The sequence below is a fragment of the Octopus bimaculoides genome, chromosome 4 (assembly GCF_046866305.1).
Source record: "Octopus bimaculoides isolate indiv1 chromosome 4, ASM4686630v1, whole genome shotgun sequence".
Taxonomy (NCBI): Eukaryota; Metazoa; Mollusca; class Cephalopoda; order Octopoda; family Octopodidae; genus Octopus; species Octopus bimaculoides.
This window is the reverse complement of record NC_142931.1, coordinates 17,302,369-17,323,271: the sequence shown is the minus strand read 5'-3', so window position 1 is coordinate 17,323,271 and position 20,903 is coordinate 17,302,369. Positions and strand designations below refer to the sequence as shown.

General features: G+C 40.6%; 2 protein-coding genes across 4 annotated transcripts in view; one reads left to right on the top strand and one right to left on the bottom strand.

Annotated features, from left to right (window-relative positions):
• The window catches only part of LOC106875194 (mitochondrial nicotinamide adenine dinucleotide transporter SLC25A51), a 71,673-nt gene that overhangs the window by 29,251 nt on the left and 21,519 nt on the right, over positions 1-20,903 (bottom strand). For 2 of the 3 annotated variants that reach the window (XM_052966915.2, XM_089350394.1), the window contains one exon: positions 19,726-19,797. The gene's annotated coding sequence lies outside the window, so the exon portion shown is untranslated. Of the gene's footprint in view, positions 1-16,757; positions 16,937-19,725; positions 19,798-20,903 lie in introns of those variants that run through there. The other variant, XM_014923234.3, reaches the window with a different exon arrangement.
• LOC106875186 (solute carrier organic anion transporter family member 74D) overlaps positions 1-20,903 on the top strand; it is a 48,463-nt gene that overhangs the window by 17,396 nt on the left and 10,164 nt on the right. Inside the window, exons 7-8 of the mRNA XM_089350393.1 lie at positions 7,963-8,127; positions 18,174-18,378. Coding sequence (XP_089206519.1) covers positions 7,963-8,127; positions 18,174-18,378 — 370 coding nt within the window. The remainder of the gene's footprint in view (positions 1-7,962; positions 8,128-18,173; positions 18,379-20,903) is intronic.

The following is a 20,903-nucleotide window of genomic DNA, read 5'->3' as shown; positions in this document are numbered from 1 at the left end:
TGTTTTCCATGCTGGCATGAGTTGGACAGTTTGACTGAGGTCTAGAAAGCCAGTAGGCTGCACATGGCTCCAATCAGATCTGGTAATGTTTCTACAGCTGAATGCTCTTCCTAACGCCAACTGCTCTGAGATTGTAGTGGGTGCTTTTCATGTGTCAGTCGGGCGGGCGGGCCTGGCATCGATCATGTTCAGATAGAGCTTTTTACGTGTCACCGGCACAGGAACTAGTCAGGTGGGCCTGGCATTGATTACATTCGAATAGTGCGTTTTATGTGCTACTGGTATGGGTGCCAGTCAGGAGACACTGGCATCGGCCACATACGGATGGTGCTTTTTATATGCCATTGGCACAGGAGCCAATCAGGTGAACCTGGCATCGACCAAGTTTGGATGGTGCTTTTTACATGCCACTGGCCTGAGAGCCAGCCAGGCAGACCTGGCATTGACCACGTTCGGATGGTGATTTTTATGTGCCACCAGTATGGGAGCCAGTCAGGGAGCACTAACATCAGCCACATTCAAATGATTCATTCTATGTGACACTGTAACAGGAGCCAGTCAGGAGGCATTGGCCACAGCTACAATTTTGGTTATACTTGATTCAACAGGTCTTCTCAATCATCATCATCATCATCATCGTTTAACGTCCGCTTTCCATGCTAGCATGGGTTGGACGATTTGACTGAGGACTAGTGAGTCAGATGGCTACACTGAGCTCCAATCTGATCTGGCAGAGTTTCTACAGCTGGATGCCCTTCCTAACACCAACCACTCCGAGAGTGTAGTGGGTGCTTTTATGTGCCACCAGCACGATGTCCAGTCAGGCGGTACTGGCAACAGCCACACTCAAATGGTGTTTTTACATGTCACCTGCACAGGAGCCAGTCTGGCAGCACTGGCAACACCCTTGCTCGAATATATATATAAATATATATATATATATCACTCTTAAACAAGAATATTATTGATAATGACTTTAAAGTTTTGGCCAGTTAAGTCATCATCAAATTGTGATCCATGGAAGCTAATCTTGGCTTTATATAGTTTCTGTTGAGTTAAAATCTGCCTTGGATATGTGTATTTGAATGGAGTAGTTATTAGGTTTTAAGGTGGGTTGTGATGCAAAAATGTTTTGGAGATATTTTTATTGATTAAATTTAGTGTCATGTCATTGTTTAAAATTTATTCATACATGTAGAGCTCATGCTAAGAGTTGCTGAAGTATGGAACAAACTGCTGGCATCAGTTGTTAGTTGTCGGAGCAATGCATCCTTCAAAACTTCCATGCTTCCTGAGATTCGCCAACACTACAACCTGATTTTCTCCCCTCCATACACACGCAAGCATGTATCTGACTCATACACTGTTCACTTTCCAGACATTTGTACAATACTGCATATGCTTTATGCGCACTTTTGACAAGGTTTAGTGCACCTGAGCACTGTATACAATAATTTCATTATTATTTATTATTATTATTATTATTTTATGTTTGACTTTTGTTTTGCATTTGTACAAGTTGGGTCCAAGTCTCACCCAGAGACCTCAAGAGACAACAAGTTAGAAGTTCATGTAGGTGTTATGCCTAGGGTACCATATATTTGGATTTGTACAGTTTTGTTCAAGTGAATGTTTAAGAAACCATAAGAAAATTATGTGTTTGCTTTAAAATTTGAGATCACATAGACAGTATTTTACGTAGGATATGGGCAGTTCCCATGAGCACTATCTTTTGAACTTCAGCCATTTTGGGGTTTCCTGGAATCTGATTTAGGTAGTAATCAGCCCGTTTCGCTGTCATTCCCAGGGCACCTATGACAATAGGTATTGTTTTCGTCTTCAGATTCCACATTTTGCTAATTTCTATTTCAAGATCTTTATATTTGCTCAGTTTTTGGTAGGTCTTGACAGATACGTTTATATCGATTGGGACAGTCATATCAATGAGGAGGCATGATTTTTGTCTGAAGTCTTTCAGTATGATGTCTGGCCTATTTGCGTCTATCTTTCTGTCAGTTTGAATGGTGAAATTCCAGAGGAGTGCAATGTGATCATTTTCAAGTACTGGGGGTGGTTTGTGTTCCCACCAGTTTTTATCATGGGGCAAGTCCAGGTTTTTGCATATTACCCAGTGAATATATTGTGCAGCTCTATCATGCCTGTTGAGATACTCTGTAGGCGCAAGCAGACTGCACATGGAGACAACATGATCGATGGTCTCATTTTGTTGTTGGCATATACGACATAATGGGGAGCTGCCGTTCTTTAATATGTTGGCCTGGTAGTTCTTTGTAGGTAGGCATTGATCTTGGGCTGCTATGATAAACCCCTCTGTTTCTGATTTCAAGCCAGAGGCCATTAACCATTGGTGGGTAAGGGCTTTGTCAATATCTGCATTATTCGCTCTCTTTGGGTATTTGCCATTGAGAGGTTTTCCATGCCATTTTTCAGTCATAATAGCTAAGGCAGCAATTTTAGCACGGGTTTTCAAGCGCTTAGCTTTTTCTGCAGGTGTTTCTAGTTCGTCTAATTCTTGAATTTGTTGCAATTGGAATTCACTTAGATATTCCTTTGCCTGTTTTGTTACTGAGTAGGATGCTTTCTTGCTTTCATATTTTAAGACAAGTTTTAGCATCCAGTCCTCAGAGTTTTTCAGATAGGTGTCTAGGCCAATTGTGGCTACCTTCATTGATAATGCCAGCTGTAAAAGTCCTCGGCCTCCTTCTTTTCTTGGCAGATAAAGACGTTCTATATCTGCCTTAGGGTGGTGCATTCTATGCATTGTCAACAGTTTTCGTATTTTTCTGTCAACATTACATATTTCAGTAATTGACCAGTTAACGATGTTGAAACTGTAAGTCACGACTGGTATGGCTAGAGCATTGATCGCTTCGATCCTGTTTCTCGCGTTCAGCTCTGTCTTCAGTATTGCTCTCACCCTGCGATAACATTCTCTTCTGATCCTTTCCCTCATCACTGAGTGCTTGATATTGTCCCCTTCAATTACCCCTAGGTATTTGTAGCTCTCCGCTGGTTCTAACTCTTTTATGACATTTTGCTGGTCAAGGTTCACATTAGATGTATTTGTCATTTTTCCTTTGATAAAGGTAGCTTTTGCACATTTATCAAGGCCAAATTGCATCCTGATGTCATCACTGAATTGTTTAACAATCGCTAGTAGGCCTTTGAGTTGTTGGTCATTTTTTGCAAAGAGCTTTAAATCATCCATGTAAATGAGATGATTTATATTTTTATCAAATATTTTATAACCATACTGTGCATCATTGAGCAATTTTGAGAGCGGTATTAGGGCTAGACAGAAGAGGAGTGGTGATAGTGAGTCACCCTGGAAAATGCCACATGAAATTCTTACATCTCCAGCATTTAGAGATTCATTGTCATTGTTCAACATCAGTGTGGTTCTCCATGATCTCATACTTACAGATAAAAAGTTTCGCAGAGTAGGAGCTATTTTATACATTTCCAGACATTTCCTAATCCAGCTGTGTGGTAGGCTATCAAAGGCCTTTTTATAGTCTATCCAGGCTATTGACAAGTTTTTGTGTCGCTTGTGACAATCTTCTAAGATCATCTTATTGATGAGTAGCTGATCTTTACAACCATAAGACCCACGTTTACATCCCTTTTGCTCATTAGGGAATATGCTACTTTCTATTAAAAAACTATAGGTGTACTCGGTTAGGACAGATGTTAGTGTCTTATACATTGTTGTTAAGCAGGTTATGGGGCGATAATTTTTTGGTTCGTTTGTTTCCTCATTTTTTGGAAGCAGGAATGTTAAACCATTAACTAGCCAAGAGGGCATCAAACTAGGATTTTGCAAAACATCGTTGTAAAGTTTTGTTAGCAGTTCATGGCTTTCTGGGAAGGCATTCAACCAGAAGTTAGGAATTTTATCCTTTCCTGGAGACTTCCATTTGCTTGACCTCCTGAGAGCAGATCTTATATCTTCTACCTTGACCCCCTCCCACTTTTGCTCCTCTAAGGAGTCTAGGTCTGTAGATATTCTATCAATCCAAGGGGCCTTTTCATTGTGTGTTTTATCTTCTGCCCAGATTTTATTCCAAAATTCTTGCACTTCTTCTTTTGATGGGACAGACTTTATTGTTACTGGTGTTTTCCCTATCTTCCTGTAGAAACTTTTGGGGTTATTTTTGAACATGTTATTATCTCGGAAGAATCTAACACGCTTTTCATACCTTGCTATGCGGGCAGTTTTAGCACATACCTTTTGCTTGATGGTTTCTATGGTGGCATCAATGTCAACTATAGTTTTCATATTATATTTTTTCTTTAGTTTATGGGTCTTTGTAGGTTTGATACTCTTGTCAAATTTAAGATTTTTCAAACATTCTATGTCAGATCTAAGCAGCTTAATTTGGTGTTGAATGCGTTCTTGCCAAGAAGGCTTTTTGTGGGAGTGTTGTCTTTTTCTAATCTTTTCACCACATAGAATCGTTGAGATTCTTGCGGATGCATAGTACAGGTGGTTGAGATCTGTAATATCAACATCATTAGCTGAAATTATATCCTTAAGTGCAAGGCGGATTTTACCAATTATTTTCAGGTTTTGGTTAGAATTGCGAATTTTGGGGAGAGTGTCGCGTTCATTCATACTAGTTTCTTTAATTTTCAGCCATTCAATCATGATTTGATTTTTTAGATCATGTAGTTCTGTTGCGTCGATTTCTGTATGACTTCCTTCATCTATTTGATTTTCACCTGCATTAGTGTTTATGGTTGGTTCAGAGAGTATTATTATTATTATTATTATTATTATTATTATTATTATTATTATTATTATTATTATAGGTGTGTTCACTTCAAATCATAGGATTGCTTTTAGTGGTTCATAAAAAGGATATAGATAGGTATAGAAAGTTTTTTTAGTTAGTGGATGCACCAATAGTTTTAGTTATTTAAAAAAAATAATAATAATAAAATTATTGTGTATGGTGCTCAGGTGCACTACAACTCATCAAAGGTGCATGTATAGTGCATGGAATTATTTGATCTTATTGAATTTAATCCTTTGCTTTTATTATGTGACAAAGATCAAAGTTTAGTTCAAAATTTACGCCAGTATTTAAAAACTTAGTAATTGAGTGATTCAGCTTTTTTGTAATGGAATGTTTTAGGGTTCACAAAAGAATTTAGGTTGAGTTTATTCCTCAAACATGTCATGGTGCTGTTAGTATAGAAATTTGTTTAACTTGTGCTTGTTCTTCTTGTCCTATACCGACCTACAACAAAGGACACAGATAAATATACACACCTACTTACAAACTTCTACATACATGAATAAATTCTAAACAATAACAAAACCCCAAATTTAACCAATAACAATCCACCCCTAAAACTTAATAGCCACACCTCTCAAACTCACACAACCAAGGAAGATTTTAACTCAACACAGACTATATAAAGCCAAGATTAATTTCAATGAATTGCAGTCCACTGATGGCTTAACTTGCTGAAACTTTGAAGCTACTGTCAATAATATTCTCATCATCACCATCATCATTTAACATCCATTTTCCATGCTGGCATGGGTTGGACGGTTTGACTGAGGATTGACAAGCCAGCAGGCTGCACCAGGTGGCACCAGGCTCCAATCTGATCTGGCAGAGTTTCAACAGCTGGATGCCCTTCATAACACCAACCACTCTGAGAGTGTAGTGACTGCTTTTTATGTGCCTCCGGCACGGGAGCCAGTCAGTCGGCACTGGCATTGGCAACATTTGAATGATGCTTTTTACATGCCACTCGCACAGGAGCCAGTCAGGGCAAGGGGGCTGGCATCGACCACGTTCGGGTGGTGCTTTTTACATTCCACCAGCATGGGGAGCCAGTCAGGCAGCACTGGCAACGACCCACACATGAATGGTGCTTAATGCATGCGACCAGCATGGGAGCCAGTCAGGCAGCACTGGCATCATCCACAACTACAATTTCTGTTTATGAATAGTAAATTGTACTCTACAAAATTGATTTTATTACAACTGAACATGAAAACAATTCACATATATATTATACACCTATAAATAATAGCGTGTAATATGTTAGGTTAAAAAATGGCAGTGAGGTAGAAGAATTGTTAGCATGCTGGGAAAAATGGTTAGCAGCATTTCATCTATCTTTACATTCTGAGTTCAAATTCCACTCAGGTTCACTTTACCTTTCATCCTTTCAGGGTCGATAAAAACTGAAGTTAATGTATTCAACTTAACCCCTTCAAATTGCTGGCCTTGGGTCAAAATTTGAACCCAGTATATTAGGTTAAAAAGTTCTTGGTTGGAAAGAAGGCTAAAAACTACCAGCAACACACACACACATACACACATTTATATGTGTGTCTATCTATGTTGTATATGTGAATGTTACAAATATATTGATATTATAAGTTCAAGAATTCTTTTAGATTATTATAATAACTTCTGAATTTGAATCCAAAGTGAGTTTTGGCTCTAAATGGTAAAGTTGTTCCAACAAATACTGTTGTAGTTCGGAAGGATTATGCTGGCAATTAAAACACAAGCACCAAATGTATGTCATTACAGTTTTAATGTCAATTAATTAGATAGTTATTTAACTAATTAATGAATCACTTGAATATATGCATGCATTTATAATGAAACATACCGTGCTTCTTTGCACTAGTGTCATGCATGACTGAATAAAAATATAAAAATAACTGAATGATAAAGCATAAATTACCAGAAAAACTAGAAAACAACAAATATGCACACACACACGCACACACACACACACACACACACATTCATATATACATATAAATACTCATTCATACATGTATATAGATCAAAAATAAGAGTGCATTGTGTTATGTGAATATTTTCAGAAGTCAAACACGTATATATATATATATACACATATATATATATATGGTGATGATGATGATATATATATATATATATATATATATATATATATATATATACACTCTCTGAGTGGTTGGCGTTAGGAAGGGCATCCAGCTGTAGAAACTCTGCCAAATCAGATTGTTGGCTGGTGTTGCCATCCGGTTTCACCAGTCCTCAGTCAAATCGTCCAACCCATGCTTGCATGGAAAGCAGATGTTAAACGATGATGATGATGATGATGATGATATATATATATATATATACACACACACACATATATGTATGTGTGTATGAGTGTGTGTGTTTGTATACATGTATATTTAAACTCCCAAATAAACAATATCCTATGAATATCCATAAGGAAATATTCTTTTATTTGTTTCAGTAATTCTGACTATGGCCATGCTGGAGCACTGCCTTTAGTCGAACAAATCGACCCCAGGACTTATTTGTTGTAAGCTTAATGCTTATTCTACCAGGCTCTTTTGCTGAACCACTAAGTTATGGGGACGTAAACACACCAACATCGTTTGTCAAGTGATTGTGGCGAGGTGACAAATACAGACACACAAACAGATATATATATATATATATATATATATATACAGAGTGTCCACAAAGTCTGGGTACATGGGGTAAATAAAATCGTAACATAAACAATTAAATAATATAAGAAATAATAATTTCTTAAAGTATGTGTTAATCCCCATGTACCCAGACTGTAAATAAAATCATAACATAAACAATTAAATATAAGAAATAATAATGTCTTAAAGTATGTATTAATCCTCATGTACCCAGACTTTGTGGACACTCTGTATATAAACACACAATGGGCTTCTTTCAGTTTCCATCTCCCAAATCCATTCACAAGGTTTTGGTCAGCCTTGCTCAAGGTACCACGCAGTGGGACTGAACCCGGAACCATGTGGTTGGTAAGCAAGCTTCTTACCACACAGCCACTCTTGCATCTATAATATGAATATTTCAAAATTATTACTTAAATATTATGATATCAATATTAACTATTTCCTAAATTCTTTTTCCTTTTTATTAGATATGATCCAGACATTTTACAACATGGCAAAAAACCCATTATTGATTTTAATCTTAGGACACATAGGTCTGATTATATTCTCTGCATCTGGCACTTTACCCTTCATACCAAAATATTTTGAAACTCAATTTAAATGGACTTCATGGAAAACCAATATTGTCGTCAGTAAGTTTTATTTCCAATTAAATTTCATGTTTTATCTTTTACTTGTTTCAGTCATTGGACAGCAGCCTTGCTGGGGCAATGCCTTAAAGTGTTTAATTGAACAAATTGACGCCAGTATTTATTTGTTTTCATTTTTTTAAAGTCTGGTACTTATTCTATTGGTTTCTTTTGCTGAACTGCTAAGTTTCAGGGACATAAATAAACCAACTCTGGTTGTCACATGATGGTAGAGTACAAACACAAAGGGCACACACACAAAGACGTCCACTTGATTGGCTCCCATGCTGGTGGCATGTAAAAAGCTCTATCCGAATGTGATCGATGCCAGGACCACCTGACTGGCTCCCATGCTAGTGCACGTAAAAATCACCCACTACACTCTCGGAGCAGTTGATGTTAGGAAGGGCATCCAGCTGTAGAAACATTGCTAGATCAGACTGGAGCCTGGTGCAGCCACTGGCTTTCCAGATTTCAGTCAAGCTGTCCAACTCATGCCAGCATGGAAAACGGACGTTAAATGACGACGATGATGATGATGATGATGATGATGGTACAGGTTTGGCCAAGAGTCACCTGACAGTAAATCAAACCCCCGTTTAATTCCAAGATTTATTTATATTTAACAACTGAATGAATTTAATAAAAGCATCTAAATATGAAACATCATGAAAATTGTTCAAATTGAAGTCCTTCTTGAGTGACACATTTTTCCATTTGAGTCAATACAGAATTACAGATAGCATTTATGGAATTTTGATTTACTGTCGGGTGATTTATGGCCAATTCTGTATATATATATATATATATATATATATATATATATATATATATATATATATATATCATCATCATCATCATCATCGTTTAACGTCCGCTTTCCATGCTAGCATGGGTTGGACGATTTGACTGAGGACTGGTGAAACCGGATGGCAACACCAGGCTCCAATCTAATTTGGCAGAGTTTCTACAGCTGGATGCCCTTCCTAACGCCAACCACTCAGAGAGTGTAGTGGGTGCTTTTACGTGTCACCCGCACGAAAACGGCCACGCTCGAAATGGTGTCTTTTATGTGCCACCCGCACAAGCCAGTCCAGGGGCACTGGCAACGATCTTACTTGGCTTGCCGGGTCTTCTCACGCACAGCACATTTCCAAAGGTCTCGGTCAGTAGTCATTGCCTCGGTGAGGCCCAATGTACGAAGGTCTTGCCTCACCACCTCAGCCCAGGTCTTCCTGGGCCTACCTCTTCCACGGGTTCCCTCAACTGTTAGGGTGTGGCACTTTTTCACGCAGCTATCCTCATCCATTCTCACCACATGTCCATACCAGTGCAATCGTCTCTCTTGCACACCACAACTGATGCTTCTAATGTTCAGCTTTTCTCTCAAGATACTTACACTCTGACGGGTATTCACATTGACATTACACATCCACCGGAGCATACTGGCTTCATTCCTTGCGAGCTTACGTATGTCCTCAGCAGTTACAGCCCATGTAGCATGGCTGTTCGTACGCATGCGACATACAGTCTGCCTTTTACTCTGAGTGAGAGTCCCTTTGTCGCCAGCAGGGGTAAGAGCTCTCTAAACTTTGCCCAGGCTATTCTTATTCTAGCAGCTACACTTTCAGTGCACCCACCCCCACTACTAACTTGGTCGCCCATATATATATATATATATAAGGATAATCACCGAACCTGGAGCTTAACTATGGTTTATCCATAGCACTTACTCAGCATTACCTGAAACCTCTGGGTCTAATTGACACCACTATTGCTCATAACCTCCATATATATATATATATATATATCCTGCATTTGAGAATTTAAAATCACTTCTTTAACTTTCTAAGACATCTCAACGCTTCTAAAGCAAACTTCGTTTGTTTGTTTACATTCATCGTAGAAAGTTATGAAGAAACAAATTCAGTGGGAGACACTTTTGTAGTTATAGTGAAATATAATCAGACATTAAAAATGCTTTCTTGCAGTGCAACAACACTATTTCATAGTGAATTAGAAATAATGTTTCTAAGTGAATTGTGTATATGAAAGTTTTAATAATAAAATTTTGAAAATCAAATTTTGATAAAAAGAATATTAAAATTATAATTTTTCAGAATTTTCTTGACAATATGGACTTTGATAATTGCTTTCTTGTAGTAAAAATGGCATACTTCTAACTAACAAATAAGCCGCTTTCGTGTGTGTGTGTGTGTGTGTGTGTGTGTGTGTGTGTGTGTGTGTGTGTGTGTGTGTGTGTGTGTGTGTGTGTGTGTGTGTGTGTGTGTGTGTGTGTGTGTGTGTGTGTGTGTGTGTGTGTGTGTGTGTGTGTGTGTGTGTGTGTGTGTGTGTGTGTGTGTGTGTGTGTGTGTGTGTGTGTGTGTGTGTGTGTGTGTGTGTGTGGAGAGAGAAAGAAACATGTAGGCAGGCAGACAAATAGACAGATAAACAGACAGACAAATAGATAGATAGATAGATAGATAGATAGATAGATAGATAGATAGGTTTCTTTATTAGCCACACAGGGCTCAACACAGAGGGGACAAAATACAAATGTAGAGTTTTTCTTTTCGAGGGGGTCGAAATCAAAGCAGAAAAAAAAACAAAAGTGGGGACAACGATGAAAAGAAAAAAAAAAAAAAAAAAAAAAAAAAAAAAAAAAAAAAACATCGCAAAACGTTTGGGGTATTTACAAAAAATACGAAATAATACAAAAAATTCCCAATAAATGGGGAGGTTATCCGTGGAAAGAAAAACCTACGAAAAGACCACGGTAACCTCGGTCTTTAGCGTCACAGTTTGTTAAATAAAATTTCTCTGTTTACAAAATTTTAAAACGTTTTATAGAATCATGGTCAAGGTGGCTTCGTCATTTATACGTGCCATTCTTGCTACATGTATCCATCTTTTTTCGAAACATTTGCTAGACAACACTTGCCTCTCTACTCTCACCTTCCTTTTCAAGTGATACTTGAAAAAGTTGATGAGAGATTGACCAGAGAGGAAAGTATTTGTCTCTAATCCTTTCAGACGCGTCCACCAGATGCATTCTTTGGCCATAGCCACAAGTACGATAAATACAGCTCTTCCTTCCCGTTTAAAGGAAGGAGGCGTGACGATATTAACGATAGACTCGGTTGATAAACCGACTCGTCCCACACGCGACAGCAGTCGTTCGACATAAGCCCACAGCTCCGAAATGGTTGGACACTGCACGAGTGCGTGCAGAACGGTTTCATCGCTCTGACCGCATCTCGGGCAGGTCGGCCCCACATTTCGCGAGCCGTGTCTATAGAGCTTATCCCGAACGGGTAGCGCCTCTCGGTAACACTGCCAGGCCAGGGATCTCTGGAAGTTGTCCATAGGTCCCGGCCCGAAAGTCGTCCTGAACAGGCGGGTCAGGTATTCCTCGTCGACGCCCAGGTTCGCCCCGAGATCGTCGTCGTACCTGCCCTCCACTAATCCCCTATAGAATGACTTCGTTGTGATGCAGCCGCTCAAGGTCGACCCGGGACGGCAAAGTTGTTGCAGAGCAACGCGACACTCACGGTGCCATTCGCCATTCCTCGGCCTCTTTTTGATCCACGACTGCAGCTCGGTCATGGAGACGAGCTGCGGGAAAGCGCGTCGCACAAACGGCGACCACACCTGCTCACCGTCGTCTACGTAGAGCCGGAGATGTCGCAGTCTCAGCGCATGTCTGCGCATCATCAACCACGGCATGCCCAGCCCTCCTTTCAGCGGGTGTTGGCAACAAACGGATCGCCTCACCATCGGAACGCTTCCTTTCCACAAAAAGCGGAAGAGGATGCGCTCCATTTCGGTGATGGCGCGATCGGGACAAGGCACGACGGTCAGGCGGTATTCGATGACGGACGCGATGTACGCGTTCGCCACCTCCGCCCGACCTTTTAGGGACAGCTTCCTCTCGGACCATTGCCGGCAGAGAGTGGCCACCCTACTCGTTATCTCGTCCCAGTTCTTCTCCGTTTGCAGGTCCGGACCGAACCAGACTCCGAGCAACTTGACCGGACCGTCCGTCCAGCGTCCCACTACTGAGGCGCTGCCGGACGGTATGGGCTTGCTTCTCCAGGTGCCGAGCAGCAAACCCACCGACTTATCCCGGTTGATTTTCGCTCCCGTCACCGCTTCGTAGTCTTTCAGCGTCTCGCCGACAAGCTCGATGTGCTCGTGGCTAGACGCTATGACGGTGACGTCGTCCGCGTATGCCGACACGCTCGTCCCGCACCCCAGTTCTCGCGGGATGCCCCTCAGCGTCGCCAGCTTCCGCAGTAGTGGCTCGAGAGTCAATACGTACAGGAGCGGCGACAGGGGGCATCCCTGACGAACCGAACGTGCAATGTCGAAGGGTCCCGATAGACGTCCATTGACGCGAACAACCGAACGGATGCCTGTGTACAAGGCAGCCATCCAGCCGCGGAAAACGGGACCGAAGCCGGCCGCTTCGAGGACGGCCTCCAAGTATCGATGGTCTACCCTATCGAAAGCTTTCGATTGATCCAAATTGATCAGGGCCCCACCCATGCCAGGTTCCTTAACTACCCTCTCTATGATGTAGCGCATCAGATGGAGGTTGTCATGGATGCTCCGGCCCGGCACGGCGCACGTCTGCTCCGTGCCGACCAGTTTCTCGATGACAAACGCCAACCGCTTGGCTAACACCTTGGCCAAAATTTTCATGTCTGCATTGAGCAGAGTGATGGGCCTAAAGTTATCTATGGCGTCCCCCTTGTTTGGATCTTTCTTCAGCAGCGTTACCGCTCCTCGGCTCACAAAACCGGGAATGCTCCCGTTCTGCTGCCAGTTGCAGTACACGACCGCCAAGACTTCTCCAAACAAGTCTGGCATACAGTTGTAAAGCTCGTAGGGCAGACCATCCAAACCCGGAGATTTGTCCGTCGAGCAACCCGCCATCGCGTCCCTCACCTCCTCCGCCGTGATGACCCCTTCGCAGCACTCCGCCTCTCTTGCCGAGAGTCGTGGCAAGCTGTGCAGGTAGGCACTAAAGTCCACCCTGCCTTCTCGCTCGCCACTCCTCCCGAACAGTCGGGCAAAATGCCGCTGAAACGCCTCGCACATCTTGCTCGGCTCGAGCAATTCGCGCCCCTGTTCGTCTACCAGAGACCGGATGGTGGCTCTGTTACCCCGCTGCGCCTCCGCCACCCGGGCCTCTCGTGCGGCTCCAACACCTTCATTCCTCAGAGCACGCATCCTTGCCCTGACAGCACACCCTTCGTGTTTAGCATTGAAGTGTTGGTCGAGGGCCAACCTCGCCGCTAAAACGTCGGATGCGATGCCACTTCGCAATGCCTCTTCTAACTTTATCACTAGCTCCCCCTCTTCTCTGTTCCTCTCTACAGCTAGTGCCCTGCTATACCTTATTGCTTCCGCCCTCACTGCTCTCTTGAGGGCAAACCACCATTTGTTGTTGACGATGGCTCCCGTCAAAGCCCTCTTTACTAACGTGCTAATCCGGTCTCTGAAAACCTGTCTCGACGGGAAAGACGCGTTTAGTTTCCAGTAACCGGGACCCTGCCTATGTGCCTTATCTAAGTCTAGCGTACACGTCACAAGTTTGTGATCCGTGTAGCTGACTATGTGGAACTGTGGACATCCTAAACTATCTCTATCTCTTGTCCTACACACTATCCTATCTAGATACGATCTCGACGACCCAATGCGGTTGCTCCAAGTCCACGTTGGCACATTTGGGTGGTCGAGTCGGTACCTGTCAGACAACTGGAAGCGTCTGAGCAGGTCTATGAGGCCTTTGCATCCCCTTCTACTTTTGTCACTCCCCACGTAGTCTAGATGCGTGTCCAAGGTAGCATTCCAATCCCCCACTAAAAGTAAGGGACGAGACGTTCCCAGGAATACTTCTAGACGTCGAAAGAAGTCTGACCGACCTGTTAAAGGAGGCACATAAACTGCCAGCAACCGAAAAGCGCCTCCATCGCTGCCGTCCACATCTAGGACAACCAGTCTACCCTCCGGGTCCGTAAATATCGTCTTTACTTGGAGATCCAGACTCTTGCGAAAAAGAACCGCCGTGCCACTACCGCCCATCCTCGTCAGACAGGGAGAAAAATAAATGTTAAACTGTCCGCCAAACATGGACTTTAGGGCCCGCGGTTCATGGAGTCTGGTCTCACTAATGGCTATGATATCCAAATTGTGTGACTTGATGTCATTTAAGAGGTACCCTTGTTTCCAAGGGGACCCTAAGCCACGCACATTCACACAACCAATCTTCACCATGATTCTATTTATACGTGTGCTTTAAAGCACAAAACAAAAGAACAGAGTGTTACTTGCCGTTAGAAAGTTTTGTTTCCTCCTTGGATTTTTCACCAAGGAGGCTATTGTACAATTTCTTGCACAAATATTTCTGGAATCCCCCTACCGAGTTGGGGTAGAGGGATTTTATTGTGTTGTGTAATGCTGGTGTTACATGAATAATTTTAATGTGTTTTGGCGGTGTTGTACGTGGGTGGTTGTTGGTTTTGATATAGTTATTTGTGATGTTTGTTTTAGAGTTGATGTAATTCATCAACTCTGTGTTTGTACTGTCTATTGCTGTTAGCATTGTTTTTTTTATATTACTATTGGTGTTAGTAGTATTTTCGGGAGATGTGAATCTCCCTGCTTTGTTTGTGTTTGCATTTTGTTTTGTTTTCTTCTTACTGCGCTTCCTCTTTCCTTTCGTAGCTATTTTCCACTCCTCCCCACTCTCTTCATCGGATGATGGGAGATCTGAGGAGTCAGAAAGAGGTAACGGCAAATTTTGTGCGTCTGTGTGTGTTTCTGTGAATGTTTGTGTTGCTGTTTTTATTGATGTTGGCTCCTTGTTATTTATGTGTGGTGTATGTGATATGGGGGAGGGAGAGGCAGTCTTGGAATTTTCTTTTTTTTCTTCTGTTTTTGCAGTTTCTGTTGTCTTTTCTGTTGTGGTTATTGCTGATATTTCTGTTGTTGTTTTTTGCGTTGCTGGTGGTGTTGGTAGTAAGGTTTTTCTGTTGGGGGTATTTGGTAGTTGCTTCTGTTGTTGTTGTTGTTGTTGTTGTTGTTGTTGTTTTTGTTTAGCGGCCAGAGGGCAGTCCTTTTTTAGATGTGCTTCGCTGTTGCATAGGTAACAGCGAGGTCGCCTGCCCTCTACCACCACATACAGCTTGTGGTCCTCTGCCAATCTAATGTTTGGAGGAATTTTCTGTGAAGCCTCCTCCGTGATGTGGAGAAGGATTTCCAGATTTTTCCCTCCCCAGTTCTTTTCCTCTCCGACCGTAATCTCCAAAATATTTGCCTCCTCCATTTCCAGGCACACGGCCGATATCAGCCATTGGGTGTCCACCTCCGATGGCACATTTTTTATCATAACTTTGGTCACTCTCTGTCCTAGATAACTCGGTATCATTACCAAGTCATCTGTGCGGAGAGAGAGTGTCGAAAATTGTTTAGCTAAATTTTCATCCAGAAACCTTACTTGCACCGTTCCGAATTTCCTTCCCCAGGTGACATGATTCTGATAAGGCCAAATTTTTCTAAGACAAACTTCAATTTTATCTGTGCTAACATTTTCTACACGTCTGGTTTTTGTGTTTACCAGTTTATAAATGATGCACTTTTTGTTTTTCATTTCTATAATATCTTTTGGGATGTTAATTCTGACATCATCTCCTTCTTTCGTAAGAAGGGATTTTGTGTCTTTTATTTGTTTTTGTGTGAATGTCACTGTTGTTCTTTTTTCCTTTAAAGCATTTGCGAAATTTGTTTTTGTTGTGCTGGCGGACATGTTCTTCTGGATATTTTTGTTTATGTTGGTGTATGTACTGCCTGGTTCAAAGGTGGTGGTAGTGGCAGCAGAGTTTGTTGAACAGGTGATGGTGTCATTGCTGACGGCCGATAACTTTACTTCCTTGTTGTTGCTGTTGTTGTTGTTGTTGTCGTTGTTGCTGTTGTTGTTGTTGTTGTTGTTGTTGTCGTTGGTGGTGGTGATGATGGCGTCAGCAGCAGTGGTGCTTACGTCAGAGACATTTGTGACGGTTTTCACGCATGGTTTTGTAACCTTGGTTACAGTTTTGTTTTTGTTGTTGGTGTTGGTGGTGGTGGTGGTGGTGGTGGTGGTGGTGAGAGGGCTGTTAGTAGCTGTACTCACAGTCTTTGTGACGTTTATAGCAACTGCGTTCGTGTCACTGCATGCGCACGCGCTATTCTGTTCTTTTTTCTCTTCTGGCATCTGAAGCCTCGGGAAATGCTTGTCAAAAGAACAAGACAAGCGTTCCAAAATTATGTTTCTCGACATTTTTCAAATGTCAAGAAGGAAATTTTTGTATTTTGCTAGGGCCGAAACTGCCCCTGGGGGTCAATTCCTGCCCTTGAAAATACACACAAATGAAGCCTAGGTGCTTCGCAACAAAATTATTAAAAAATTCCAACAAAATGTGGACAGTAAAAGGTCAAATAAATGTTTACCTTCGCAGCCGATGTGACAGCACGTCCGTGAGAAGAGATAGATAGATAGATAGATAGATAGATAGATAGATAGTTTCAATGTGGAATGAATCTTTGGGAATATATTCCAAGTTCTCATAAAAAAACTATCATTACCATACCTGCAGTTTCTGACTTCATTAGATGTTATCTGGTACAATTTAATCTCACTATTTTGTTGGTTAATCACTTTTTCATCTTCCAGTAGCGGACTTAGTAGAAGCTCACAAGGTTATCCACCATCTTTCCCTCAACAACTTTGGTCACCTTTTTGAATTCAGTATCTCTACCACACATAGACAAGCACTTATAAAATTAAAAACAAAAAAACAGTACTGCATCAGCAGCATCCATGACCTTCAAAAGCACTTTTTTTTTTCTTTGCACACAGAATTGTCAAATCATGGAATAAACTGTCAAGACACTGCAGCCTTCAAAAGTTCTATGTTCCCAAAATTTACCAACACTACTCCTGACGTGTCTATGCATCCATTTCTCTTTATGACTCTCTTAATGTCCATTTGTCTATCTTTTTGTGTTTTATTCAGTGCATTGTGTAAGTACTTCTAGCTTCCATTGCTGACTTTCTTTACTTGACTTATATGTCAGCCCTCTGTTCTATCTTTCAACCTTTTCTGATGTGATACAGAACACTTGAGCACTGTATACAATAAGCATGTTATTATTATTATTATTATTATTATAAAAACTGTAACCCAACCTTAACTACAGGGAAGAACAGGAATAATGGAGTTATATATTTGACTTCTGTGATTAACTACAAAGCTGATATGTACCCCATTTTTCCATGTCTTCCTCCATTCTGGTAAAGAGATTGTTAGTTTTACATTTCAGGATATTCGTGAACTGTAATATACTAGCAGAATAGTGGTCGTATTTGTTTATACTTATTTGTTTGCACTCCTACTAATGACATTCTTCTAATCTTATTCATAACAATGTTCATTGAATGCAAGCAGAAGATACATCAGCACATAATAACATTTGATTACCGGAAAATAATGATAAAATTTGATTGGTTGGAAATAAGGTTCTGTTAAAATCAAAAAGTCAGTCTGCTGTCTTATTGTTAATGTAATATAAACACATACAGTGGTAGAATCTTAAGTATATGTCTAATACATACTCAAAACATTTATTTTTAAATATTGAACTTATATATAGTTATATTTATATAAAGCTAAAAATAATTCAAACATGGAGAACTTACTTGTGGAAACTATTCTTACACTTGATCAAAATACTACATAAAAATACTAATATTTTTTTGTTTTTAGGTTTGAACTCAAAGTAGATAAAAACAATAAATAATAGCATGTAAATATTGAGTAAAAAAAAACCCCTTTGGATAGGAAAAGTCAAAGGTTGCCAAAGGCTTTTAAGCCAATATTTACATGCTGTTACTAATAGCTTTATCTACTTCAGATGGTTCAACCATTAAAAATGAATTATTTCACATTCTCTCATAGTTTCTTATGATATAAACTAATATTCTTATATTTCTTATCCCTCAAAAGGTACCACATTTGTCTTGATGTCTTCTATTGGAATGATTGTTGGTGGTGTTATCACGAGCTTCTACAAAATGGATCTCAGAAAATGCTTGAAGTTTTCCATGGCTTTAGTAACCTTTGATCTTTTTCTAGTCTGGATACCAATTTTTATAAACTGCCCTCAAACAGAACTGGAAGTTACAGACTTCCTGCGACGCCATGCAGACAGGTAATACGGTAATATTGATTTGATTGCAGACTGCTATGTTGTGAATCAGTACTGGAAGCCAGTTATAGTGTTGTTCTTTGACTATGTTATTTGTTACACTCACTGGATGATCGCAGCCATGCCAGGGTTGCACCTTCAAAAGCTTTAGTTGATTATATTTATCACAAGACTTTGTCTGGAATTATATTGATGATGATGATGATGATGATGATGATGATGACTGATGATCTAAATAAGAACAGTAAAGTAATTTTGTTGGACATACTATTCTATATTGAGGTAGATACATAGGTACAAGTATGGCTGTCTGGTAAGAAGCTTGCTTCCTAACCATATGATCACGGCTTCAGACCCATTGTGCTGCACTTTGGGCAAGTATTTTCTGCTATAGTTCTGGGCCATCCGAAGTCTTGCAAATAGATTTGGTAAAAGGGAAATAGTCCATCGTCATCATCATTATCAGCAGCAGCATCACCACCATCAGCATCATCACTATCAACATCATCATTTATCATCCGTTTTCCATGCTGGGTTGGTTGGTTTGACAGGAAATGGCAAATCATAAAACTGCACTTAGCTCTTCTGTCTTCTTTGGCCTGGTTTCCATGGCTGGATGCTTTTTCCATGCCAAATACTTTACAGAGGTAGTGGGTAGTGATTTTCTTCACTACTTCAGGGAGTGACGACCCTGCCTGACACAAGTCCCGGGCTCAGCTGACAGTACCCGGTATGGGCTCCTATCCAGGGTTACGGAAAGGAGACAACCTTCAAAGAAATCCGGAGTGGATCTCCATAAGTGGTTTAGTGCTTGACTCGACACTCTTCTGGCAGCTCCTGCAACCAAGCTGATGCCAAACGTAATGCTCTGCATTCCTTTGGACTACGTCAGCAAGGTCGAGAGAGGAATCCTGACGATTGGGCTACCCAGGATTTTCTTACATTTAGCCCAGGCCTGTGCAAAACTGGAGAGGAAACTGGAGAGGGCATGAAATGTAAAAACCAGACTGGATTAGTTTATGCGCAACTCTATTGTCTCCTGAGACAAAAGGATGCTAACAACTTTACAGAGTGTACTGGGTACTTTTCACATGACACCAGCAGCAGTGAAGTCATTGAGTAAGTTGCAAGATAAGCTCCCTGAGTGGGGGAATAGTATTGAGGGGCAGAATAAGGTTTTCTTGCAGCAGAGGAGAAACACGGCTGCCTCATGTGAAGAGTGAGTGGTGAGAGATACATAGATAGATGAATAGACAGACAGATAGATAGATAGATAAATAGATAGATATACAGGGAAAGAGAGAGAGAGTGGGGAGAGGGTGATGAAGATATGACATTGGGGATACTTACAGAGTGGTGTATGCCATCATCATCATCAGCAGCAGCAGCATCATCAGTACTATTTATGTGAACTGGATTTTTCTTCAATCACAAGCATTAAATGAAAGAGAGAGAGAGAGAGAGAAAGTAAGAGAGAGATAGAGAAAGTAAGAGAGAGATAGAGTTCATTGTAATGAAAATGAAATAAAAATATGTTTAACTGAAATAGGTGCAAATATAAAAAATTTTTCCCTCAAAACAGCAAGCTCGTGTTTCATAAAGAATAAAGAAATTATAATTACCTGACTGTAATTTATAGGCCAAAATACATAAATCCCATTTTTAATATTTTTTTTTAATATATTTTAATTGCTCTAAAGTACACTGTAAGTAGAAATATGTTTGGGAGTGACTGTCCTATATAATGACCTGTGACAAGTTTGAGTCATTATTTGTGTTAAGGCGGCAAGCTGGTAGAATCGTTAGCATGCCAGCAAAATGCATAGTAGTATTTTTCTGTCATCATGTTCCTAGTTCAAATGCCATGCAGGGTCAACTATGCCTTTCGTCCTTTTTTGGGGGGGGGGGCAATAAATTAAGTACCAGTTACGCACTGGAGTCGATGTAATCGACTGGTTCCCTCCCCAAAAATATCAGGCCTTGTGCCTATAGTAGAAAGGATCATTTGTGTTATCTAAGGCGGTGAATTGTTAGCATGCCAGGTGAAATGCTTAGTGGTATTTTGTCTGCTACTATGTTCTGAGTTCAAATTCAGCCAAGGTCAACTTTGCCTTTCATCCTTTCAGGGTAGACAAATTAAGCACCAATGAAACACTGAGGTTGATGTAATCCACTAGTCCCCTCCCCCAACATTTCAGGCCTTGTGCCAACAGTAGAAAGGATTGTTTGTGTTATCTAGCTTTGTTCAATAGTCTATCTCATATGTTTGTTCAGTCTTTATTCTATCTACAAACCACAGCTGACTTAGATATTATCAGATCAATATTGACAAAGCTCTTCCTCCATTGATTATTAAGCCCTAACAATATTTAAACAAAGCAATAAAGAAAACTATTAACCTATTACATAGAATACATCTTTTATTTAAATACTATTAAAATTACCTTTGATGATAAATATGTTGACAACTTGAGTGCTATTTGTCACATGATAGGTAACTGTGGAAGTATTCTTGGATCATGCCATGG